Consider the following 26,763-nt stretch of genomic DNA (forward strand, 5'->3'; position numbering starts at 1 on the left):
AGAATTAGAAAGTTCAAATAGTGTGTGCAGCACTGTCTCTTTCTGGTGGGCCTTTGGTCCATTAAGCCTTTCTGAGATTTTGTGTTGTCTTATTGCAGGAACATGACATTGAAACACCCCATGGTGTGGTCCACGTCACTATAAGAGGCTTACCAAAAGGAAACAGACCAGTAATCCTGACATATCATGACATTGGGCTCAACCGTATGTATTTGATTTACACCTTCACTTTTTATCATCATGTGTAATCTTTATATATTAAGGGAACAATAGTATTCCTTTATTTATTTGTTTGTTTGCCTATCAGCTAGCTAGCTATCTGTCTGTCTGTCTATCTATCTATTGGTTTTTCAAGGCAGGGTTTCTCTGTGTAACAGCTCTAGCTGTCCTGGAACTCTCTTTGTAGAACAGGTTGGCCTTGAACTCAAAAGATCGCCTGTCTCGTGCTGGCATTAAATAAAGGCTAAAGGCATATACCACCACTGCCCAGCCTTCTTCCTTTTATTTTTATTTTTTTTGGGTGGTGTGCCATTTTTTAAAATTATTTTATGTGTATGAGTGCTTTTACTGCATGTGTACCACAGGTGTGCTTGGTGCCTGTGGAACTGTAGTTTCAGATGATTGTAAGCTTCCACATGGGGGGCTAGGAACCAAACCTAGCCCTCAGTAAGAGCAGCAAGTTCTCTTCACCACTGAGCCAGCTCTTCAACACCAAACAATTTTGAGGCCTGTCCTGGAACTCTCTCTGTACACCAGGCTGACCTCAAACTCACAGAGATTCCCCTGCCTCTGCCTCAGAGTGCTGGGATTAAAGGTGTGGACCACCCACCGTGTCTGGCAGAGCTAGTCTTTCTTACACTGCATCTTTATTGTCATGTGTAAGGTTAGTATCCTTAGGTAGTATACAAACAAGGCTTGTGCTTGGGGGATTTCAGACTAAATTTTCATTTCTGTTATGTCCACTTGAGAAAGATCTGTCAAAGTTATTTCCTACTCTTTGTTTTTGTTTGGCACTGGAGAGTGAATGTGGAGCCACGCTCATGCCAAGTGAGTGCTCTACCACTGCTCCACCACTACCTCTGCCATGTTTACATTTGCGGGTAGAAAAGCTAGAGTCTTAATGTTGTTGTGAGAAACTCACTGAATTACTGACTTTTTCTACAGCCTATTACTAGCTTCTTTAAGTAGGTGCTCCATCATGGTACAGCTTGAGTATCCATATTATCCAAACTCAAATTCAACAATACTACAAAATCTGAAGCTGTTTTAGTGCTACTGTGATGTGAAAAGTACAAATTTACATTCCTGACTTCATGTCACAGGCAACAAAGAGGTGCAGTAAAATATTACATACAGTAATCATTAGGCAATCTATATTAGATGTATGTTAGGTAAAAATGAACTTAATATTCAGATTTGACTTCCAAACAGAAGATTGTTATTTATATGCAGATATTTCATAATACAAAATCCTTGGCACTTCTGTTAAAAACCATTGCAGAGAAGAAACACTGAACATGTGGAATGAGATTAGGTTCAAACCTGGGATAGTGTAATGCCAGTACTTGGAACGCCCTCTCAAGTTTAGGTTCTAACTACAGGTGCACAGACTCTGTAAACCTGTGTCCTTCCCGCTGCTGTGGCTTCCAGAGGCGGCCTGTGTTGACATCCCAGAGTTGATCTGGGATGTGACGATGAGGAGTGACGAAGGCCCTATGCTCAGAGGGCAAAAATGAAGCAGCATCTCCTCCATGCATATAGCAGTTCTGACAAGAGACAAAGCCCTGTGTGGTGAGCTGCTGCTCAGATGTCCTCTAGCCAGGGTCGGGGAAGATCAGTGTGTCCTCGTCAGATAGAGGAACAAGGTATTTGGAAGACAGCATTGTGGGTAGAAGATAATTTTGTGCACTACCAGGAAACCCTGCAAACATCCACACGGTGGTTCCTACTCTGAACCCACTGTGTAGAGTTGAGGACCAGTTGCTCTCCAGTCACTGAGGTGCTCCTATGGAGTCTTCCTTCAGCAGCTTGAGTGACAGGCTTTGTGCAGACACCTCACTTAAGTGGACTGCTGCTGAGACGGGAATGAAGGAGCAGTGGTGCAGCATTGCTGGGCAGAGGAAAACCGGGGAGAGCTGGGGAACTTGTGATGCACGGGTGTTCTTATCTCATAGATAAATCCTGTTTCAACACGTTCTTCAACTTCGAGGACATGCAGGAGATCACTCAGCACTTTGCTGTCTGTCACGTGGACGCCCCAGGCCAGCAAGAAGGGGCACCCTCCTTCCCAACAGGGTAAGGCCACAGGGAAGATCTCTGGGAGGCATGCAGGCCTAAGAACAAATGGGTGGATGGACGGTAGGGGCCCTGTTTCCCTCCCCTCGATGGTATCACACTTAGGTGCTGCTTGCCTGTCTTTCTGCCTCTGGTCTCAGAAGCCTGTGAATAAGTGTGTGGAGAGCCCGTGTGTGTTCTCACATACCCAGGAATGCCTCTTCATGGCCGGGACCTATGCACCTATAGTCACAAGGCAGAATGTGTCCAGAACACCATTTCTCACAGACTCTGATCTGTCCCCTGACTCCTTTGTTTTACATTTGTCACTTTTGTCTCTCTTCCTAAAGTGCCAAACACATAGGCTGAACCCAGGCTCCTTTGAACTTGCTCTGGGAGTGCCTTCCCATTTGAGTTCCCACCGAGATGGCTTTTGGACACCTGGGGAACCATTTATTCTGAAGCCATCTTGACAGGCAAGGGCACCATCTGGCTGGCTTTGCCATTTAACATCACTCTAAATTTGCTCTGTATGTCAGCGTCACAGACTTCCAAGTGGTCCCCTGGACAGGGTGACAGTGAGAGGTTCTGAGGGACAAGGGAGACCTTCCTGTCTTGTCCTGCATTTCCCGGGGACTTCTACAGAATAGACATCCCACATCATATTAAGCAGTTCATAAAAGAAGCATTATCCTACACTGAAATGAAATTAATGAGCATATATTCTGAGGAACCCAAGTGTTGTAATGGTGCATTGGCCCAGGAGAGTGATGTATCCTGCTGCAGTCAACTGCCTAAATATTATTGGCAGACTGTGAGCTACTTCCTGAGTTGATTCTTGCTGCTGGACATTCCTGAGCCTGGAAGTGAATGTTAAGAGTTTGGAAATAGCACATAGTGGGCCATCCAACCAGTTTTCTTCTTCTAGCTTCCTCTGGTCTATGGAGTGTGGCCCCTTTAACTTTCTTCCTCACATGGCAGTCATGGAGGGTTATGGAGCAGGCCATAGTTGTTTCTAAGCACCACATCACGTCCTTTTGACTTTGCTTTAAAAAAAAAAAACAAACATGTGTTTCTTCTCTAAGACTCCTGGACTGGTCAAGGTCTCCTAGTGACTGGGCACTGTGGGGGCTTTCTAATCAGAAGGTGTCCTTTTGGATTTCAGGTATCAGTACCCCACCATGGATGAGCTAGCTGAAATGCTGCCTCCTGTTCTTACACACTTAAGGTGAGTCCAAACCACAGTCTTCCACTTTCTTCCCCCTCACTGCTACAAATGAAACCCAGACTTTCACTCCCAATAAACAGTTGTCCTTACATTGAGATCTGTGCCAAGCCCTGTCCACCTTATTGTTTTGTTTTGACTGTACATTATATTCCCTGATTATAGTGGTTCACAAACAGAAGAGTCAATGTGTTCATCACACTTAGTTGGGAGATGGTGTATTGACAAACAATCACAGTCAACGCCTTAGACAAAGTAGGGCTATATCTCAGTGATAGAGCACATGTTTAGCAAGTATTGTGTTCTGAGATTGATCCTTAGCACCAAGCAATATCAGTACAAAGAAGTCTGATATCATGATAATGATAAATGAGCAGGCTTGTCTTAAATGAAACTAGCTAGGGAATGTCTGTCTGAGTAGGTGCCGTACAGTCTAGGACAGAGAACCAGGGCAAAAGAAAGACTAGTTATAAGATCAAGGGGAAGAAAGGCATGCTATGAAATTGGGAACACATGCTAGATTCCATAGGGCTGAAAGATCGGATAAAAGTTGAGAATGCCCTTATTGGTATGAAGGAAAGACATCAAGGGATTTTAATCCTGGACTGATACACAAGTTAGAATTTTAAAGTAATTATGCATCAGTAAAACTATTTAGTGTAAAATAAAAGATTATTCCTGTTCTAGTCACTTGTAGAAGAGTAAAAGCAAAATGCATGGAGAGAAGTTAAACAACCACAGTAGTTTAGAAAAAGATAAGGATAGCTTGGTATTTGATTCTGTTAAGGGATGGATTAAAATACATTGTAAGGGCTAAAGAGAGGGCTCGGCAGAAGAGATTCCTGCTCCTGCAGAGACCCATAGGTTCAGCACCTATGTTGGGTGACTAACAACTGCCTGTAGCTCCAGCTCCAGGAGATTCATTGCCGTCTTTTGAACTCCATAGGTGCCTTGCCCTCACCCTGCACTTCCCCACACAGACACAGGTGTAGACACATAAATTAAATCATCTTTAAAAAATAAAAGAAAGTTTAAAATTGTAAAATTTGTGAAGTGGGTACTGATGGAAATAGTTCTGGGTAGTTCTGACAAGATGCTGATGAATTTTGAGGTCTGTCTGCCTCTACCTCCTAAAGTGTATCACCACGCCCAAGGCATATTTCCCTATAAAACTAAATTTGAAACTAAGTGGTGTTACCATTAGGTAAGATACCAAAGTTTGAGGAGTAAAAGAAGCTTGTCTTAGCACCTATGTGAGACCCTGCATATACACTCAGCTTTTATTCTTTCCAGAGGTAGTTGACTCTGTCCATTGTTGATGTGTCCTATTCACAGTCTGAAGAGCATCATTGGTATTGGAGTTGGAGCAGGAGCCTACATCCTCAGCCGATTTGCAGTAAGTATAGGAAGGAGTCCTCTCAACTCCCTGAGGCAGTGTGTGGGTCCCAGCTGGGTGCCTGCTTGTGTTGGTTTTGTAAGTTCCAGCTGCTCCAGCCACATGTGTGTGTGAAGACTTGCTTTGTGTGTAGAGGACCTGAAAACCCACAAATGAGGACAGAACATTGTAAAGAGACACAGATGCAGCTTCTGGGGGGATTGTTACAGGCATGAAAAGAAAGCTTGGGAAGAGATGACACCATAAGGTGACAAAACATTGGGTCTGCAAATTCCTACCAAACCCTGTGGAAGGATTCCTGGGGTGAAATCCCTCCTGGATCACAGGAAAGTGTTTTTTCGGGGGTGGCATTGCCTATTCAGATGGCTTTAGAAAAAAACTTCAAGAGCCCATGTTGTATACAGCAGCCCACATAAGCCCCCCGGCCAGTGTTTTAGCACACTTGTCCAGAAGGAAGTCCCTTATGAGCTGAACAACTGCAGCATGCTCTCCTCTGCTGTAGCAGCAAAAACCTTGTCTTCCCTTCCCTAAGCAACCGTGCAAGGGGAGATGGCTTGATAGCAGTTTGAGAGACTGGGTTCCAGGTGCTGGATCAGATTCCAAGAGGTTTTGTCTGAGGTGCTCCAGAGCACCTCTCTGCAGTCTTCCTTCCAGACACGAGGCAGTGAGGTGCAGCACAAAGCCGCTGACTGTGGCCACTGCTTTACAAGAGTGGGAGTGGGAGTCTCACACCGTTGTCTCTGTCTCTCTCTCAGCTCAATCATCCAGAGCTGGTAGAAGGTCTTGTGCTCATTAACATTGACCCGTGTGCTAAAGGCTGGATCGACTGGGCAGCTTCCAAAGTAAGTACTAGATGATGGTGACCAGCTGTTCCTTTTATGGTCCCTTAGAAAATTACCTTGTTATGAAGTTTAAAAGCAAAATGAGATGTTTTTTGAATGTTGTGAACTGAATGTGTGCTGCAAGCATTCTTAACATCAAGCTTCACCCACAGCCCCTCACAGATGTTTTAAGTATATCACTTACGAATGTTTACACAGGTAATTGCCACCCAGCCAGTACATGAAATATTTTCAGATTTTCTACCTTTTCATGGCAGATACTCTTTGCCATTTATTACCTTATTCTGACTTCTATTACCAACAGAGTGCTCTCATCTGTTCTAAAGCTTCATGTAATTGGTATTGTAGATTATAGACTTGTGTCTCACTTCTTGTCATTGCAACAACAAAGAGTTTCCTGCCATCATGTGTTATGATAAATCTTTCTGCCAAAAGCCGCCCGAGCCCCACCGCCACATGTGAGCTTTACGCCAGCTGCCCGCCTGAGTTAGGGCCCAAATGAATACACAGAAACTTGTATTAGGTTCAAAGCTACTTGGCCAATGACTAGGATTCTCATCTGCTAGCTCAGTCTTAATTATCATAAACCTATATATTTTATAAGACTTATCTTATCGGACGCCTTATTGGCGTCCCTCCTTGCCGGTGGATCACATTGTGCTGCTGGAGCAGGAGTGGAGGGGAAAACAGGGACTCTTCCTGTTTCTCCTTCTTTAAATATGAGTCTCCTTGCTATGTCACTTTCTGCCTGGATCACCACTTATCTACTACATTTCCCAGAATCCTCTTTGACTACTAGTCCCATCTAACTTGCTGTCTCATTGGCCAAAACAGTATTTTATTTAACAATCAATAAGATAAACATACACAGAAGTACTTCCCCCATCAATCATGTTTCTTTCTTCCTTGTGGTATAGAGAATGAGCCCAAACCATTTCACATGCTAGGCAAGCACTGTAATGTTATGCTACACCCCAACTCTTACCATATTTTTTAAAGTTATATGTTATAACTTGAATTTCCCTAAAAGGCAGTGACGTCGCTGACTGTTTTTAGAATATTATTGTAGGGGATGCTGTAGCCATGCCTGCTTAGGGGCTGGCTACAGGTGTGCTTGACCAGGCCTTCGAGGGTGTGGTCAGGGTGACGTAGGAAAGGTTTAAGGGTAAGGGACACTGATGTGGTGGCCCCTTCTTTCGCTTTCATCTTCAGCTTGCTGTACTTACTGCTGCCCTACCAGCTGGCTAGGTCGCTCTGCAAGTAAGGCTTTTCCCTATTAAATTCCCTTGTATTTTTACCTGGTTCCTTATTGGTAATATCCCATATTATATTCTTGTAAAGTTCCTTTCAGAATCTTCTGCCCCTCTTGTAGGGTTCTCCATTCAACATAAAAATATTTTGCATGGATGGGGCTGGAGAGATGGTTCAGGTGTTAAGAGCACTGGCTGCTCTTCCAAAGGACCTAGGTTCAATTCTCAGCTCCCACATGGCAGGTCACAACTGTCTGTAACTCCAATTCTGGGGATCCAGTACTCTCACAGACATACATAGGCAGGCAAAACACCACCAATGCACATAAAAATAAGTCTTTTTTGAGGCAGGGTTTCCTCTGTGGCTTTGGAGGCTGTTCTGGAACTAGCTCTGTAGACCAGGCTGGCCTCAAACTCACAGAGATCCACCTGCCTCTGCCTCCCGGGTGCCAGGCCACATAAAAATAAGTCTTTAAAAAACTTTTGCTTGTATGTCTCTTGCTGGATTCTTGTATCCCAAATATCTTCTCTTAATCTGGCTTGCATTTTTACTCTCTCAAAAAATAAAATGAATGAACAAATCATATCTCTAGTAAACACAGAAATAGCTCTTTCCTATATGGATTTTTATTGTTCACATATGAAAAATAAAGGAATTAATCTCTAAAATATGTTTCATTCAATAGAAAACAAAATTAGTGTGCCTATGACCTAATGAATATAAAAATCCCCATGCTAAACTAGATTAAAAGAGAGATCATGGAAAAAGCGTCATATTCTGTTAGCATTGGGTTCCCCTATGCTAAAACATGACTCCCTATTTTCAAGTTGCAATGGAAGCAGTCCATTTTCTTATTGAAGGCAAATGTTATTTCTGTGTTTTAAGATAAATGTGTAGATATCGAAGTTAAAGCAGTGATGTGTCCCTAAGAACGTAAGCTTTCATTTTTTTTAATCAGGAAGGTGACTAATGTAATAATATCATTTTTAGATACTTTCTGGTTACCATGTATGTCTTCATAATTTGCCATAGAAAGAAGTGTTCTCCAGAGTATACAACCTCATTCATCACATGCATCCAGAACTTACTGATACTCAAACCCATGATATCCGATAATTCAGTATCTGAGAACTTTGAAGGACAGTGATGTAGATTTAACTGGAGGGTTAATAATGATTTTTAAAGAAATTAACACATATCTAATGCTTACTGTATAGCAGTCATTGTTTTGTTTTGATTTGATTTTTTTTAAAGATTTTATTTATTTATTTATTATGTATACAACATTCTGCTCCCGTGTATATCTGCACACGAGAAGAGGGCACCAGATCTCATAATGCATGGTTGCAAGCCACCATGTGGTTGCTGGGAATTGAACTCAGGACCTCTGGAAGAGCAGTCAGTGCTCTTAACCTCTGAGCCATCTCTCTTTGATTTTTTTGTGTGTGTTTTTGTTTTTTTTTTTAAGAGAGGTTTCTCTTTTTTGCCATAGCTATCCTGGATGGCCTTGAACACTCAGAGATTCTCCTGCCTTTGCCTCCCAAGTGCTGGGATTAAAGGTGTGTGCCACCATTGTCTGATTTTTTTTTTTAATGTTTAAACTGCCTTCTCAGGTCAACCAAGTCAATTAATCAATTATTTAAGGTCATGTAGTGAGAAACTCAGCAAGCTTGGATACTTGTGAAAACATAATTTGTAAGACAAAAAGATAGGCAAAGTCTAAGTACCAATAAAGAGGGTAACATTTTATTTATTTTTGGTTTTTCAAGACAGGGTTTCTCTGTATTGCTTTGGAGGTTGTCCTGGAACTCTGTGTAGACCAGGCTGGCCTCAAACTCACAGAGATCTGCCTGCCTCTGCCTCCCGAGTGCTAGGATTAAAGGCATGAGCCACCAACACCAGTAAGGGCAACAAAAATTTGATACTATAGAATATAATAGGATATTATCAAAAATTTATCTTACCTAGGCCTGATATGAGATGGGGATAGAGTCTGAGGCCAGACTGAACTATATTTTGAGACCTTGTTTCAAAAAAAAAAAAAAAAAAACCAAGATTTTGGCTATTTGATGAAGAAAATTACAAAATTCTCATATAAAGAAAAACCTATCTGGACCAGGCATGGTGGTGACACATGCCTGGTCTGTTTCTAGGTAAATGAAACCCTGTGTCTATTTTCTACATATCAGCAGACCAGATTCTAGACAATCTGTCTGCCCCTCCCCACATGCATTTACATTTTGAGAAGTATTGGCTTCCCTAGCTTTGGATGGAGTGTACCAGCAATGCTGTTGCCAGCTGCTGTGGAATTCTCTCAGTCTGACAGACGTGTGTGTGTGTGTGTGTGTGTGTGTGTGTGTGTGTGTGTGTGTGTGTGTGTGTGTGTGTGTGCGCGCGCAAGTGCGCGCTCACCTGTCTAGTATACCACCCCACACTGAGATGTGTGGCAACCCAGTGACATTCATAGAACACTGAGAGTCTCTGAGCATTGTGAATAGTGCACACATGAAGTGAGTAACTATTCCTCTCCTCTTTCATCTGTAGCCTGTGGCTCACTGACAGCCCACAGCGTGGTTTCAGGCCATCTTTCTTCCTTAATCTGTGACCCATGTCCATTCTCTCCCTCACCTCCTCTTCTGCATCCACCTCCAACTCAGTGCTTCACCTCCTATTCACATCCTCAGTAGGAATTCCATCCCAAGCCAGGAAGAAAGCTTAAAGGGGAATTGGCAAGATCATTTGAGCTGGAGATGTTTCTGAAAATAGACTGTCTCCAGATTTACACAGATTGCTGCATTTATTAGATATGAGATGCATCGTTTTGGAATGGGAAGGACTGGGAGAAAAATGTTCAAAATGTGAGAACATTCTGTAAATATAGCTATTCCTCCCACTGCCTGAAATAAAGATGGCTAAAACTGGAAGGGATTTTTTTCTTTCTCTCTTGCATGTCTTGGGCAGGGTTGTAAAGCGGCCTCTACCTGCCATCAACCCAGTGTAGATGCAGAAATGGGGCCAGGAACGAAGCAGCAGACTGCCAGAGTCTCAGCTCCCACAGTTTTGAAGGAATGGCCAGCATTCTTTCCGGCCCTATTTCAAAGCAAGCTCTGCTCATACCATGCAAAGAAAGAACTCTTAGTTTTTCCTTACATTTTTGCCTTTTCCACATTTCTTTGAAGTGATACTGATCTGTGTGTTTGACTTGTTTTTGAAAGATAATATGTGTAAAGTACACCTTCCTTTAGTGGACAGCCTGTGAAATGTTCACATATGCTCACTCTCCTAACACAGTTTTTATCTTCTAGCTCTCAGGCTTGACGACCAACATTGTGGACATAATTCTGGCTCATCACTTTGGGCAGGTAAGCACCTGTGCAAGCTGAAGTGCTGAGTTGACTGGCTTTGTGGTGCTTCAGGAAAGAAAGAGGTACCTTGCAATCTGCTGCATCCTGGCAGATAACATGTCCCATGCAGTCAGAGGGGCATGTGGCCCTGCAAAGGCCAGGCCTCTTAGCCTCAGGGATCTTGGCACTTGGAGAGTGACAGAAAACAGTATCTCCTCCACCTGTCCCCTGTGAACAGAATGCCATCTGTGAATGTTTGACAACACCAGTGCCTCACCAGACATCTTTAGAGCCATCAGGAGGTTCAGGAAAGGTTCACAGAAATACAAACTTCAGAAGAAGAATGAAAAGGCAAAGGATACTGAAATGTTATTGTGAGAGGATCCTAGAGATGATGGGGGAGATCCTTCTGTGTATATGATTGTCTTATTGGATGATGAATAAAGTACTATTTGGCCAATGAGGCAGCAAGTTAGGCAGGACTAGGAGTCGAGGAGGATTCTGGGAAATGTAGTAAGGAAGTGATGATCCAGGCAGGAAGCAACATAGCAGGGAGACTCATATGTAATGAAGGGCAAGAAGGAAGTTGTTTGGTTCTCTCTTCCTCCTGGGTCTCTGCTCTGGAGTTGCCATGTGATGCACCAGCAAGAGAGGGCGCCAGGAGAAGGTGTTCTCCATAAGTCTTATAAAATATATAGATTTATTATAATTAAGACTGAGCTGGCAGATGAGAAATACTAGTTATTGGCCAAGCAGCATTTGTACCTAATATAGTCTCTGTATGTTACTTGGGACCTTAACTTGGCGGCGGGTGGAAAGCGCTCATGTGGTGGTAGAGCTGGGGTGGCTTTGACATAAAGACTTATTGTAACATAGAGGTGATCTTATTCAGCCCCTATGGAATGATAGACACTGAAATCTATAGCAGAGTGACTGTTGTCCTGTGGATAATTGTTGGTGGGGATTTGCCTCCAGTCCTGTTTTTAAAGGGAAAATTGAGTGAAGTTAGTGATGGAGAAACTGAGCAATGAGATCAAGAGCTGTGAGTGGCTAGAGTGTGGAGGAAACAATTGGGGGCCAGGGAAGTGGGGAGGCGGGGAGGCGGACGAGGCTGGTCAGCCTGCATACTTAATATTCTAAATACATCTAAAGGAAAATGGAAGGGTTGGAAAGATCATGCTGTTACCCCCTACTGATTATGTATGTGCTAAGTAATTTTTTTGGGTTTTTTTTTTTGTTGTTGTTGTTGTTTTAATCTTGTGTATGTGGTGTAAGCCTGGGTCCTCTGGAAGAACAGCCAGTGCTCTTAACCACTGATCCATCTCTCCAGTATCTTTGCCTTTATTTTAATATAAGGAAACCAAAGGGCAGAAACAGTATAATATGCCACCATTGTCCATATAGAATATGATGGAGCTGACATTTGAATCAAGGTCCAGCTCCAAAGTAATAGTCTTTCTTTCATTATTTTATTTTATTCCATTTTTATCAATGTAACAAAATTACTTTAATTTTAGAGGAAAGGCTTATTACAGAAAATGTGCAACCCATCTCATTTCCAGTTTCTTACAGGCAGTCACTCTTAAGTCTTCTGATTCCTCCCTCTCTTACCTCTTACCTCTCTTACCTATGCCCAGGCATGGCCTCAAACTTGGACCCTCTTCCTTCAGCTTTCCAAGTGCTGGCATTTTAATCTCATTCTTTCGTTGGTGGGTGGCCTCCATCCTTTATGTTTCCTTAATAAAGGAGACACATTCACATACACCATGATCACACACTGTAAGTGCATGGCTCAGACCCTTGTCCTATGAATTCTCACGTAGCCACCATATGTATTATTGTATAGAACAGTTCTATCAGCCAAAAAACATTCTCTTGTTTTCTTCCTGCTTACTAATCTCCCTAAACAAACTACACATTATTCTATTACCTCTCTCCTTTTGCCTGCTTTTGAACTTCAAATAAGTAAAATCGAAGTATATACTGTCTGGGCCTGACAGTTTTTGCTCTATGTAACTGTCTTTAGTGTATGCCATGCCTTATATACCAGTCGGTGCCCTCATTTGACACAGAATATGGAACTGAAATATGATGTGACAAATGAAAAGATATTAGCCATTCAGTGTTTCCGTGCATTAGTAACTCCTGAGCTCTGCTCCAAATCCCCTCATGAGCAGAAAGGCTATTGCCACTGAAAATACAAACCAAATAAGATGGACTTGTTCTGCAGCCCAGTTTACTGGTGGTTTCTTTTGCTTTTTCTAGGAGGAGTTGCAGGCCAATTTGGACCTCATTCAAACCTACAGACTGCACATTGCCCAAGACATCAACCAAGAAAACCTCCAGCTCTTCTTGGGTTCCTATAATGGGTAGAGTTGTTTATCATTCCTTCAGCTAACTGTGTAATCTGTATGACATCAAGCAAGCGGAGAGGAGGAATAATCTACTGCTATTGTTGTATTGCCTGTGCTATTTGACCATTCTAGGGTGGAAGGGCTGTAAGGCAGATTTTAGAAAAAGCTTAAAGAAATAAACTGTGAGTTTTCAAAGCAGTTGTAGTTTCTAGGTTGTCTTGAGGGAAAAAAAGAAACCTAAGTTATGTATATTCAAGAAAAGCAAATAATGGTAGGGACCAGAGGGGAGCACATGCAGAAAGACAATGGCCAGAGCACTAGGGCTTGGTTTCGATTCTGTCTGCTGATACCTCATCATGAAGCAGGCAGAATAACATGTGAGCGTAGATCAACTGCCTTTCTCCCCCTTTCTAGCATCCTATAAAATCCCTGTTCCTGCTCTATAGCTTGCAGGGTGCCATGGAAACAGCTGCTCAGGAGAACAGCTCAGGGCCTTTCCATCCTCAGGTGTGAAGTGTTCCTAGTTCATCATGCTCTGGACTACAAGTCCAGGAAACACATAAAGGGCCATGATTTTTCTGCAAATGATTCTGTTTCTGCCTTGTTTGTCTAGACGCAGAGACCTGGAGATTGAAAGACCCATACTGGGCCAAAATGACAACAGGTTGAAAACTTTAAAGTAAGTTCCTCAATCTCTCCACTGAATTGCTGTGTGTCTGCCTGCCATGACGAATCCATTGTCCACAGTGTTTGTGCTTACTTGCTGACTGATTCCTCTTCTTCCGTGTGTTCGTAGGTGTTCTACTTTACTGGTGGTAGGGGACAATTCACCTGCTGTGGAGGCTGTGGTAAGTATGTCCTGATGTGAGGAGCCTGGGATTGAAGTATGGTCAAATGTGTGTGGCAGTCACACAGCTGACACTGTGTCATGGAAACGTGACCACACTAGGTTATGCTGTATCTAATTGCATCTAACAGTTTTTACTGTTACGTATTTTTAAAATCAATTCCTCAGCAGTCACCAGGTCTCATCGGATTGATCAGTGTAGTCCTTGATGGTTCTGTGTGCTGCTATATTGGGAACACTGTGACTCACCTTTAGATACCCATTTTAAAATTCTATCTGTAGAATTATTGCATATTCTATAGAAAAATGGTACATTTGTTTATCACAACCTGCATTGTTATTCACATAGAGCAAATTAAACATCTGACTTGATCTTGGCTTTTAGATCATCTCCTGATTTTAGAGGAGTTTTGTATACCTGCCCATCAGCAATCCCAAGATCCAGAGTTCACCTGGATTGCTGATTCTTGCCTAGGTAACTAGACCATTCCTGATGGGCCCACTGCCTCTTTAATATGCCACATGTGCCACTACTGTCCTAAACCACTCAGACCTTGTCACCTCAGAAACTACAGTGAGCTCCAGTCTGCCCTGAATTTGCCTCTGTGTGCATCTTCACTTTATATTTGCCACCATAGTGACACATGTGTCCTGCACGATCCTACTTTCTCTACCTCGGAAATTTCTAGACACCCACCTTTTCTTCTCATCTGTCTCTGAAAATCCTACTTGGTCTTCTGTGTCTTCATTCCATACAGCTCTGAAGTTTTTGAAGTTATTTCATTTTCTTTTGTAGTATATCTAGTCACCCCCACTGGATCCCAAGCTCTTATCACGGGTTTTATGTGTATATTCTTAGAAAACATAAGGGAAAGCTGGTTGATCAAGTAAGCCATAAATTATTGCCCTTTTAGAGCTGGAGGTATGTAGCTCAGTGATGGACATGTGCTCAGAGATTTTCTCACAATATTTTTTTGAGGTCCCTGCCTTCCTGTACAGAAGGGTACAAGATCCTAAACATGGAGATGTAACAGGCTGTCATCTCTAATTTTGCTGACAATTGTAAGGGAACAGTCACAGAACTCAGCTTCATACTGGGGTCCAGAGACCTTGAGGCAGAAGAGTCAGTGGTTGGGGAATGGCAGCCCTCCACTCTAGGCAGGAGGGCCTGAGCAGGGAGGTGGAAACAATGCACAGGTCCAGGTGATAGGCCAGTTGTGCTGGGACAGCATGGAGGAAATCCCAGCAGGACAGGGCCATAGTATGTTTGCATCTCAGATAAAGCATACCTTGGCCACATGTCATGGCCAGCAGGAAGAGCTGTTAGATTTAGCATGCTGCTGTTCATTAAAGATGAAAGTATCAGAAAAGGAAATGGCAAAAATTGTAAATGAACTCTAAACCATCAGACAAAGTATGTACCACACATGACACCTAATCTCTTAGGCTTATAAGATCACTGGCATGGTAACTCTAGAAATTTATAAAATTGTTTTCTTTTTCAGGTTGAATGTAATTCTCGCCTTGACCCTATAAATACAACTTTGCTAAAGGTAATGTGTCTTCTTTCACAGCCAACCATATGTGTTCAGTTAGATATGCTTCATCTGTTTCCACACAGAAAGAATGATTCTCTTCTCTCTGCTCATAGGCACTTGTGCTCCCCCCCCCCAAGAGTAAGAAAGATACATTAACTACATGTATGTATTTATTGGTGGTAGATAACCCATGCAAAGACACACAAGGACAAGTTACAGAAGTCAGTTCTTTCCTTCCACCAGGTGGGCCTCAAGGATAGGACTCAGGTTGTCAGGCCTGGCTGCACTTTTATCCTCTGATCCATCTCACCAGCTGGAGGAATATATTTTCTAAATGCTCATATCTTGTCCCCCCAAAAAGGGTAGTAAAAAACTAGTGTCTTTTTTTCCTATATACTTTTAGATCATAAGATCAGAGGAGTTGGAGATCTGAGCATGGTGGGGCATGCCTTTAATCCCAGCACTCGGGAGATACAAGTGCATCTCTTGCTGGGCTACATAGAGATACCCTGTCTAAAAAAAAAAAAAAAAAAAGAAGAAGAAGAAGAAGAAGAAGAAGAAGAAAGTTGGGATGGTGGCCTATGCCTATAATTCTAACTTGTAGGAGGCTGAGGCAGGAGGATTGCTGTAAGTTTGAAGTCAAAGTTAGAGCTATGAGTTCTAGGCTATCCTGAACTACAAAACAAACAAGCAAATAAAGATTGGAATATTTATAACCCTGTTTCTGTTTTCCCCATTTATGCTATAAACATTTTCCCATTCCACTGACTATCCTGAGTCCTTTGGGTTTTTAAGGAAACTTCTAAGAATGTCTTAGTGATAAGGGGGACATTTTTTTCTCTTAGGCTTCCTTGCATTTGTTACAAGTGTCTAGATTATTAAGATTCACCTTCAATGGGTGAATTGAAGCAGCACACTTTTAATCCCAGCACTTGGGAGGCAAAAGCAGGCGAATCTCTGAGTTCAGAGGCTTGATTTCATATTTAATTTTTACAAAGTATGGTGGTGCATGTCTCAGAAACCAAACTTAGTAGTCAAAGAATCAGTAATTGAAGTTCATCCTGAGCAACATGTCAAGTTTAGGTCAGCCTAGGCTACATGAGATCCTAGCTCACAAACAATGGGCCGGCTAGATGGCTCAGCAAGTAAAGGCACTTGCTGCCAAGCATGGCAACCTGGCTTTGATCACCAGATCTCACATGGTAGAGGAGAACTGACTCCCACCAATTGTCTTTGACCTACACACACACACACACACACACACACACACAAAATAAAGAAATGTAATTTTTAAAACTTAATGAAAACTAATTGGGGGGGGGAGAAGGCTTATTGGTTAAGAGTCCATTATTACTCTTGAAGAGGACCCAAGTTTGGTCCCAGTGTGTGTATGTGCTTGATGGATGTGAGCCTCCTGACAGGATGTTGGGAACCAAATTCTGGAAGAGTAGCAAGTGCTCTTAACCAATGAGCCCATGTACATAGTTTGGAGGTTGGTTTTTTGGGGGGTGGGGGGGTATCTTTTGTTTGTCTGTTTTTTGAGACAGGGTCTCACTATGCAGCTGTAGCTGACCTGGAACTCACTATGTAGACCAGACTCACCTTGAACTCAGAGATCTGCCTCTGCCTGCTTCTGCTCCTGGGTGCTGGGACTGAAGTTGTGCATCACCATGCTTACCCATACATACACATGATTTTAAAACAATAAAAATTTTAAAGTTAAAATGAAAAACAATTGTCAAAAAATAAATATTTTTTTAAAGAAAGAAAAACTCCAATTAGTTTTTCACTACAATAGCCATGAAGGAGGTTTGTTTCTGGTCACACATATCCATCCTCAACAGCCTAGAATGGCATCTGTGGCTTATTGAACAGGTACTCAGAAGTATCCAATGGCTCAATGTGTGAAATAGTTTTCCTTGGGCAAGGAATGTATTTCGGAGGGTACCTAGTGTGTGAGGTCCCAGCATTGGAAGAAAGAAAATATATGTAGTTTTCCCACATTTTCTGTATGTAGGACCTGTTTTATTGTTCTAATCAACCATGTGTTTGGTTTATTTTTATTTTGTTTCTTTTTTTAATTTATTTTTAAATTTTCTTTGACAGTTTCAGGCATTTATTGTTTTGGTTTTGTTATTGGGTTTTGTTTTGTTTTTGTTTTTTGAGTTAGGGTCTCTTTACATAGCCTTGGCTGTACTGGAACTCACTCTGTAGACCAGGCCAAACTCAGAGAGACCTACCTGCCTCTCTCTCCAAAGTGCTGAAATGAAATGTGTGCTCTAACATGCCTGGCTCAGACATAATATTTTATGGTCACACTCATCTCCTACCCTTTGTTATGCCTTTGCCACAGCCACCATCCCCCATCTTCCAAGTCCCCACCCCACTTTCATGTCTTTATGTTTTTACTTTGTAACCCACTGGGCTTACCCAGGCCCTCCACATGGGCATAGTGTGCCGCTATCCACTGGAGCATGAGTACATCACCAGTGGCCACACCCCCAAAGACAGTCACGTCCTCTCCACTCCTTTAGCTCCCCTCCCTTTTCTTTATCTCATCCCACACTAGTTTGGTCTATTTTATATTTGTCAGGTTAAATGGTTGTTTCTCATGCTTTTTTTCCTTCTTAACCTCAAATTTTTAGGCTTTCTTTGGCATTCTCCTATCTTAAATAATGGCTCTCATTTAAAGGAAGTGTTAGTTCCAGCAGTGAAACAGGGATTCATATCAGTTGTGTTTGTTTTGTTATTGTTTTTCATGGCAGGGTTTCTCTGTGTAACAGCCCCGGCTGTCCTGGAACTCACTCTGTAGACCAGGCTGACTTCAAACTTGAAAATCTACCTGCCTCTGTCTCCCAAGTGCTAGGATTAAAGGTGTGTGCCACCACCACCTGGCTGAGTTTTCATATAGCTTTAAATCATTTATTTTATTTTATGTGTATGAATGTTTTGCCTCTGTGTGTGTGTGTATATATATACACATGTTTATGTACATATCATATGCTTGGCTGGTGTTCAAAGAAGTTAGAAGAGGGTATCAAATGCTCTAGATCTGGAATTACAGACAGTTGTGAGCTACCATGTGGGTGCTGGGAATCAAACCCAGGTCCTCCGGAAGAACAGCAGGTGTTTATTGTAACCACTGAGCCTTCTCTCCATACCCTTCATATCCCTTTAAATAGAGGCAAGTCAGCTGAGTAGCTCCTCTCTGAGGTCAAGTCATATCAGCTGGAAGGAAGACGTTGGTTTCTGTCTGGCCAGCATACACTGGGAAGTCTTGAGTGCAGGCTGGCAGCTGCTACATCTCTGACATATTATTAGAAATGTGAATTCTCCAGCCTCATTGCAGAATCCCTGGGATAATATCCAAAAGTCGGGAATTAACAGGGGATTCTAGTGCACACTAGCAAAGCTCTAAGCTGCCTGATGAAAAACCTTTCAAAAGTGAAGAACAACACCACCAGATTCAGCTGGGGGAGAGGATAGACAATGTCTCTCCTCCTAGAGTAAAGAGATGAAAGGAATTAGATGGGCTGGACGGTAGTGGCGAACGACTTCCTTTAATCCCAGCACTCGGGAGGCAGAAGCAGGCAGATCTCTTGAGTTCGAGGCCAGTCTAGTCTACAGAGGAAGTTCCAGAACAGGTTCCAAAGCTACAGAGAAACTCTATCTGGGGAAGGGGGGTGCGGATCAGCCATGGTGAAACATGCTTGTGCCCAAGTACATAGGAAACCGTGTCCCTGCCCTCTCAGTAGGGAAACGGGGCCTTACAAAGCATAAAACACTGAGACGTAGGAGGATGTTGTTTGAGGACTGTGAAAATAAGATTCTTTGGGTGCAGGCAGAGCCAGGATGAAAGCTGTAGCTGTTAGCACTGTCAGCCTAACAAGAAACAGCAGCATAGGCCTGGAAGCTGGGCCTGACATCCTGTGCGTGAACAGCCATGGATGTCTCTCAGGTTTCAGTTCAAGGGTGCTGGTGGCATCAAGACTGCCTTGAGTGTACTGAAGTGACACAAAGATGGATGGAGTTAAGCATCAAGGAGCCTACAGTTCATTCCTAAACTCTTTGAAAGGACTTGGAATACTGAGAGCATACCACTTAGTGGAGGTCCTACTGACTTAGGTATTCTTCCTCTTCTAGATGGCAGACTGTGGAGGACTGCCCCAAGTAGTTCAGGTAAGAGAGTGTACATAATAATTTTCTTCTCTTCTTCTTCTTCTTCTTCTTCTTCTTCTTCTTCTTCTTCTTCTTCTTCTTCTTCTTCTTCTTCTTCTTCTCCTCTTCCTTCTTTCTCTCTCTCTCTCTCTCTCTCTCTCTCTCTCTCTCTCTCTCTCTCTCTCTCCTTCCTCACCCCCTCTCTTTCCTTTCTGTCTCTCTCCTCTCTCTCATTGCTACTTCTCTACTTACACAAAAATTAATGCCTTCTTTATTTATTCCCCCAGCCTGGAAAGCTCACCGAGGCCTTCAAGTACTTTTTGCAGGGAATGGGCTACAGTGAGTAGTATATTTTCTATTTAGCAGAAATTTATGGGTAATGAGTTATATTTAACATCTGGGAGATCACAATTCTCAGGACACAACCCATCTGCTAGTCAGTCTTTAAGTAGAAAACAGTAGAGTACAGAGTGTTCATTCATCTGTGTGTGTGTTTAAGTTAGGCTGACAGCATATATGTCCTCAGACTGAGAGGTGATTTTTTGTTCTGTTTGTTTGTTTTGTTTTGTTTTTGAGACAGGGTTTCTCTGTGTAGCCCTGGCTGACCTAGAACTTACCTTGTAGATCAGGGTGACCTCAAACTCAGATATCCACCTGCCTCTGCCTCCTGAGTGCTATGATTAAAGGTGTACACCACCACACCTGGCTCTAAGAAGTGATTTTATAGCACACTGAGGCTCAAGAATGTTTAGCTTGCCCCCTGGGGCAACCAGTAAGCAGCACAGCCATTATTGCAATCTTTGAAGTCTGACTCCAGGCCCACATCTTAACCACTGAAGCTTTGGCTGCTTTAACAATGAATCAGGGCTTATGATTTATATCTGAACCCAGCAGGTTTTACCTGGCCCACAGAAAGAAAGTAAAGCCTCCAGGAGAAAAGGACAATGTCCTTAGTGAAATCTGTTCCGCCATGAGATGAGTTGGCAGTGTTAGAGCGCATCCACTTCATGTGCCGCTGTATTGGGCTCTTACCTCTTGTACCCCTGAGCTTCCTCATTTGTCACAGAAACTCACACTTGCTTCTCTCAGGAGAAATAATAAATGCCTTTAACCCCAGTACAGAGCTCTTTACCCAGCAGGCAGTTTTTCCATCTTTGGTGTCCATTAGATGATGGCCATTGGTGAGCTGCCTCGGAAGCTGGGCCCTCAGTTCAGACCTGTAGCTGCCAGGAAGACCATGTGTGTCTTGTCTAGAGTGGGTATGTCTTCCCTGTCTGTGAGCTGCTACCAACCGAGCCCACACACACGGCCCTCTGGCTCACCGGAGGAGAAGTAATCTCCTAGCCTAGCCTCATCCTCACCCCAGAAAATACCTAACCATGCATCTGGCCTCTAAACTCAGGGTAGGGTAGAATGAGGGTGGAATAGCTTCTTTTGTCTGTCTAGAGAAGTGACATTAGCAGTGGTACCTAAGCATCAGTGCTCTTATCTGGGATCTTGAAAGAAACTTTCATCCCTGGTTCAGAATCCTGTCAGTATCTTCTAGGCAGCCACAGTTGTCACTGTCACTTAGTTCTTGTGGGTCACTAACCTGCCTTTTCCTGTATCCATCCTGCTTCCAGTCCCGTATGTGCAGCTCAGTCACCTCAACAGCGAGTCAGGTACCTTCCTGTGCTGGTCCTGCCCGCCTCCCAACCATGCTCTTCCTGCTGCGTTGGCTGCCTGCAGCATGTCCGCGGTTTCCCTGTACAGTGAGAGCCCGATAGAACAGGGCTCAGTGTGTTCTAAGAGTTTACCCTACAGATCAGGCCTGTTCCTGTAAGAAAAGAGAATTCCATTGAACTTCCCAGGCCTCCTCTCATCCCCAGCCAGGGTGACAGTGGCAACAGTTTAGCTCAATAGGAGGGGGGAGGGACCCTCTTCCACCACCACGACTTATTTATTAACCCTTGAAATACCTAGACAGGAATCAAAAGGGGGCTGTAGCCATGACTCTAGGTAGAAATGTTAGCATCTGTGTCCAGAGACCACCACCACAGATATGGTATCTTCTGACCCCAGTGATGAAATGACAGCAATGGACAGTGAATGATGATCCAGAATAATAGGTAGTGAGTTCTGTCAGGGAAGACCCTGTCCAAGCCATGCTGAAGCTAAAAGGATCTTAGAGTCAAAGTAGGAAGTAACAAAATATGAGTCTAAATTAAACAACCCTAGTCAGTCCCCTCTCAACCCCTGACCCCCAACAGTCTGTACCTCATCCCTGTATAGCTATCATCTCCAAAACACCTTCCCTCCCTCTGCCCGTCCGTGTCTCCTCCCCAGAGGGCAACAGTAGCCTGTGGACACGGATGGTAGTCTTGTTGTATCGGGCTTGCACTGTGTTTGTGAAATACCTTCCTACTTGTGTGGTTTGTCATTCTTTCTTTTGGTTTAGTCTTGCATGCACTGCAGGTTTTGGTGACCAGTATGTGTTCCCAAAGCCACCTTCCTAATCACTGTATGAATGGCGTGGACACAGCTAAGAGGCTTTACTCTGCCCTTAGGGTTTCCCATCATTCTCTGAAATAGAATCTGGGGAGAATCCAGATGCAGGGGAATCAAAGCAGCCTTGCATACAGTCACTCACCTAGAGCAAATAGTGCAAAGTGGGGCACCTCTTATGTTGTCCTGGGCATCATCTGAGGTGGGCTGGGAAAGGTAAAGTCTTTGGTGAAACTTGTAGAGTACCTGAGCTTCACTGAGCTCCTCCTAATCTCTTGATTCCTTGTTACAGTACCATCTGCCAGCATGACCCGGCTCGCCCGATCACGAACCCATTCCACCTCGAGTAGCATTGGCTCTGGAGAAAGTCCCTTTAGCAGGTCTGTGACCAGCAATCAGTCAGATGGAACTCAAGAATCCTGTGAGTCCCCTGATGTCCTGGACAGACACCAGACCATGGAGGTGTCTTGCTAAGCAGATGCTCCCCTGGACCATGCAAGTCCCTCCTCCTTGAAATGACCACTCCATAATAGAACATTTCATCCTGCCCGCTGGCCTCCACTTTCACCCCATGCATGGCCACAGAACCTTTCTCTAATAGCCTGGATTTACCATTCTCTCCACACACCCCTTTTTGTATATACCAAGAACCACACCCATGCCATTACTGTAACATTCCAACATCTTGATCCGATCTGATCTCCATATCTTCTCTTGCCAGCCTTTCCCTATTCTCCCTCAAATATGTATCTGATGAGACTCTTTGATTCCTAACTCCATGTGTGTGCGAGCACGCGTGTCTGTGTCTGTGTGTGCATAGTTCTGTGATTTTAGACATGCTTTCTTGTAGCGCTTCTACAAAGGGATTTTTTTGCATTCTCAGTGGCGTTTTTAAGGGAAATATGCAGAGCAGATATCTGGATGGCTTGGGCCACACAATTGGATTTTGGTTCCACTTGGACAATATTCTCAGTTTGTTTGTTTGTTTGTTTTTTCAGAAGAGAGCAGGCCTGAGGGATGTGGGGACTGTAGTTACTGTGTGGCCCATTGATTGGCTGTGATCAGTAGAATGGTCACCTGTTACACAGATAGGCAAGATGGCAGTCACCTCCCCTGTCTAAGTGGATTCATAATATCATATGTAAGTCAGGGGGAGGGATATGAATATGCCATTTAGTTTTCTCCAGTGAAGTGGCCGAAGCTCTAGATTAGCCAAGGAAGATGGAAAACAAAATGCCAGGCTCCACTCTGCAGACCAAAGTGCTGTCTCTGTAGCATATGATACCACTTCCCAGACGCTCACACATCTGCAAGAAGTGCCTCCCAGGTCTGGATGGAGAGTGGTTCTCCATTCCTCTGTCCTAGAGAAGGAGACAGTATGATTTAAACATGCCGTCAATGGTGAGGGTCTTAGAGGGAGAAAAGGAGGAATCATTAACACACCATTACGATAAATAAGTGTAACCTAGGTTTCAGCAAACAGTAATGGAAACCAAGTCACATTGAAGTGGAACCCATTTCTGGGAAAGTCTTAAGTGTGCAATGTCCCTTTATAGGAGGGAAGGGGACAATCTCAGGGCAGCCCTGTCCAGGTTGTCGGGGAGGTGTCATACCAGCCAGGGAGACCCTCTGGGAGGAAGCTGCTACACAGCAAGGACTCCTCTTAGACATATCCAGATGTGAGTCCAGCCGGGATCATGTGGTTCCGAATCTGAGGAAGAGGTTTTTCATATACCCCTTGCTTCTTCTGTTAAGATAAGGAAGGTGTCACTCTGCCAGAGTGTGACTTTTTACAGATTAAATAAAGCTGTATATGTCTCATTGTTTCCTGGCTGCCGGTGTCATTTCTCTAAGCAACTCTCTGATGGCTCAGGCTGGAAATGAGTTTCTTATACTGGTTCTGGACTGTACGTTTTCTTATTTGTGACTGTTTATCCCATTCCATGACACTTAATAGAGGAATGAACAGACACGTTAGAACAAATAATGTGTTTGAGATATCACCATCAGTAAGGGCATACCATGCTGAATTCCCCATCTACCTGACATGCTCTGCTCCCCTCAAAACTCCCAAGAAACCTGACATGCTGTTCTTTTTTGGTTTATTGAGACAGGGTTTCTCTGTGTAGCTTTGGAGCCTATCCTGGCACTCTCTCTCTGGAGACCAGGCTGGCCTCGAACTCACAGAGATCTGCCTGCCTCTACCTCCCCAGTGCTGGGATTAAAGGCGTGTGCCACCAATACCCGGCTGACAATGCTGTTCTTGATAATAGAGTCTGAGAAAGCCGAGTCCATATCTAATGTACCATCGCCTCTGTGGAATTCCTAGTCCTAACTATCATATGATAATTTACAGTCATTCTCCTGGCCTCTTTCTAAGATCTCAGACTTTATTTCTCCAGAAGATGCTTTACTTTTCCCCTCTAAGAGTAGTTTAAGGAGCCCAGCATCTTGTAAAGGGTAGAAAGAAGAAATGGTCCACTGTAGGACTGGAAGAGGGCTTTGCTTATGTCAGGAATGTAGGATTTGGGAGGAGAGCTGATGGCTATAACAGGTTTCTAGGGTTCCGTAGAAACAGTCTACTCTCCCAATCTAATGGCCTCCAGGAGACTTGCATTCTTCCATCCAAGATGTCCTAATATGCATGCTGGTCTCTTCTGGACTACCTACTTGACTACCCATAGGGCCATACAGAATATTGTCCTTGGACCACAGTCTTCTGACATGACTGAAGAGAACTCTGGATTATCTGTCAAAGACACTGTCAGCTGCTGCATCTACAGTTGCCCTCACAGGAGGCATTCCCAATTTGGAAAGGAGTAATGCTAGAAATAGATATGAGTGGGCCTTTGGGGTTGATTCCAAATTCTAGAGCAACACAAAAAAGCCCACAAAAATCCCAAGACAAGATAGCGATCCTAGCTCTGCACTGTCTATCCTCCTGCCTGAGCAGCAGGCTGCTATCCTCTAGATGAGGTCACTGTATCCTCCAGACATTGTCATTGCAGTGAAAATGGGATTAGAGAGACTCAAAGCAGCCTGGGCACTGCACAGTTTCAGCTGCCTTTCGCCAACACTGTCTACCCACTCCCTGGGACACGACAGACAGTGCCTAAGCACATAGTATGCTTCTCAGACTTGTGCAAACCATCTGACCTCTTCTGCAAATGTGGCCAACACCTGTTTATCCTTGGCCTCACTGTCACTGCCTGGACCTCATCTTCCCCAATAGTCACCATGCCTCGGGCAGACCAGGAAGAGAAAGTTGCAGAGCCCTGGAGAAGTGTCCAGCAAACAGTAGGTCCCTTATGGCCCAGAGGTCCTAAAGGCTGTGGACTGGCTGAACTAGAGCCAGGAAGTTAATCACCTCCACTCCCCCCTTCAGCGCTGTGGAGTCCTTCATCACAGGAGACACTACAAGCTGCATGCTTCACCTGAGGTCACACAGCTGGTCTGAGTTAGACACCCATGCTACCCATGGCAGGCATAAAGCCAAGCACTTAGCTTGGACCTCACATTCATGGCCAGCTGAAATGGAAGAATTGCCCTGGGAGTGAGCAAATCCCAGCCCTCAGGAGGCAGCAGAATCACCCCCCTCACCAAGGCTGCTCAGTCCCCAAAGTCTGAGAGGAAGGGGCTGTCCAGAGCCAGTCTGTGTGTGGACTCTGAGCACCTGCACAGAGGCAGCAGAGAGCACTGTTTGTCCAGGTGATGGACAGGGCTCCAGGACAGGTGGGCAGAGGAGTGGGGGCTGGCACAGAGGAGTAGTCCTCCCTGTAAGACTGAGTCCACTCAGTGGGGACCATTCCAGGACATGGGTGTCATCCCATGCCATTGATGAACAACACCCTCATCCAGGCAGCATGTGACCCTAGAGCAAGGAAGGTGCCCACTAGCAAGGAAGGGACCATTGTTTTCTGGGAGGTGCTCCTTCCAACTGTGAACCCATGGCAGTGCCTGGCACAGAACACAAACTCAGTGAATGACAGTTGAATGGAACCAGACAGGTGTCCTACTGAAAACAATGAGACCATCTGAAAAGGATTAGAGAGCTCCCCCACACAGAAACACTTAATATAGTCTTGGAAATCCAGCATTTCTCTAGAAATCAAGGGTTTGCTTAGTCTGGGGACAAGACACTGTGCAAAACACTCTACTCACTTTGGTTCATTCTGTTGATGTGTGTCGAGGGCCTTCAATGGACCTCAATGCTGAGGACAGGGCATGGAACTGTAGGGTAGTGACAGATTGAACAAATCTTCCAAATGAGCCTGGTGGCATATGAAGCAAGAGGATCACTTGAGCCCAAGAGTTTGGGGACAACCTAGGGAACATAGTCCTCAGTTCATAGTCTCAAAAACAAAACAACAGCAGCAGCAAAAACTCTAAGGAACACATCAGAATAAGTGGAAAAGGAAGAGTTCCTGGAAGAATTTGTAACGAGATTCAAAACCGGGAAGGAATTATGGTCCCAGGGCTGGCTTTCCAGGGTATATTTTTTATCTACCACACCCAAATGTTGGGTGTGTTTATCCCCACTCTCAGATGAGGAAAAGGGGCACCAAGAATGGAAGTGGCCAGTCAGTCCCTCAGAGCCTTGCAGTCACCACTATGTCACATAGACTGACAGACTCCCAGCTGTTGGCACCAATAACTATCCAATGTCTCCTCTGCTTGGGACTCCCATTCCAAGGCCTCTTGGCTCCCCCATGGCCCATCTCTAGCACTGGCCACGGTCCCTGACATGTCTGGAGACAGCTCAGTGTCTTGCCGCTGTCCCTGCCACCAGCTAGCAGAATGTGAGCCCAGGCCTAAGGGATGGTTCCTTAAGCCATAGGTGTTCAAAGGAGGATCAGCAAAGGCTGAAGATTCCTAGGAAGCTTCCTGAAGAAGGGTGGGGTCCAGACAGACACAAAGGGAATGGAAAAGGCAGGCTAACCCATAGAATGGGGCAAAAAAAAAAAAAAAAAAAAAAAAAAAAAGCCCCAACACTCCCACACAGAGGTGGATGAAACTATTGGTGTTTTTAAGAATGAAGTCAGGCCAAGTC

The 26,763-nt window shown here is 44.0% G+C and overlaps 1 protein-coding gene across 1 annotated transcript in view; it reads left to right on the plus strand.

The window, feature by feature from the left end:
• Nucleotides 1–23,539, plus strand: part of LOC100754366 (protein NDRG3) — a 62,413-nt gene extending 38,874 nt beyond the window's left edge. The window contains exons 4-16 of the mRNA XM_027421292.2: nucleotides 99–204; nucleotides 2,175–2,295; nucleotides 3,440–3,502; nucleotides 4,835–4,895; nucleotides 5,651–5,737; nucleotides 10,294–10,350; nucleotides 12,598–12,701; nucleotides 13,300–13,365; nucleotides 13,483–13,534; nucleotides 15,039–15,086; nucleotides 19,215–19,250; nucleotides 19,517–19,568; nucleotides 22,006–23,539. Of these exons, the coding sequence (XP_027277093.1) occupies nucleotides 99–204; nucleotides 2,175–2,295; nucleotides 3,440–3,502; nucleotides 4,835–4,895; nucleotides 5,651–5,737; nucleotides 10,294–10,350; nucleotides 12,598–12,701; nucleotides 13,300–13,365; nucleotides 13,483–13,534; nucleotides 15,039–15,086; nucleotides 19,215–19,250; nucleotides 19,517–19,568; nucleotides 22,006–22,187 (1,035 nt within the window). The 3' untranslated portion in view covers nucleotides 22,188–23,539. The remainder of the gene's footprint in view (nucleotides 1–98; nucleotides 205–2,174; nucleotides 2,296–3,439; nucleotides 3,503–4,834; nucleotides 4,896–5,650; nucleotides 5,738–10,293; nucleotides 10,351–12,597; nucleotides 12,702–13,299; nucleotides 13,366–13,482; nucleotides 13,535–15,038; nucleotides 15,087–19,214; nucleotides 19,251–19,516; nucleotides 19,569–22,005) is intronic.
• Nucleotides 23,540–26,763: the final 3,224 nt, after the last annotated feature.

This window comes from Cricetulus griseus, chromosome 6 (assembly GCF_003668045.3).
Source record: "Cricetulus griseus strain 17A/GY chromosome 6, alternate assembly CriGri-PICRH-1.0, whole genome shotgun sequence".
Classification (NCBI taxonomy): Eukaryota; Metazoa; Chordata; class Mammalia; order Rodentia; family Cricetidae; genus Cricetulus; species Cricetulus griseus.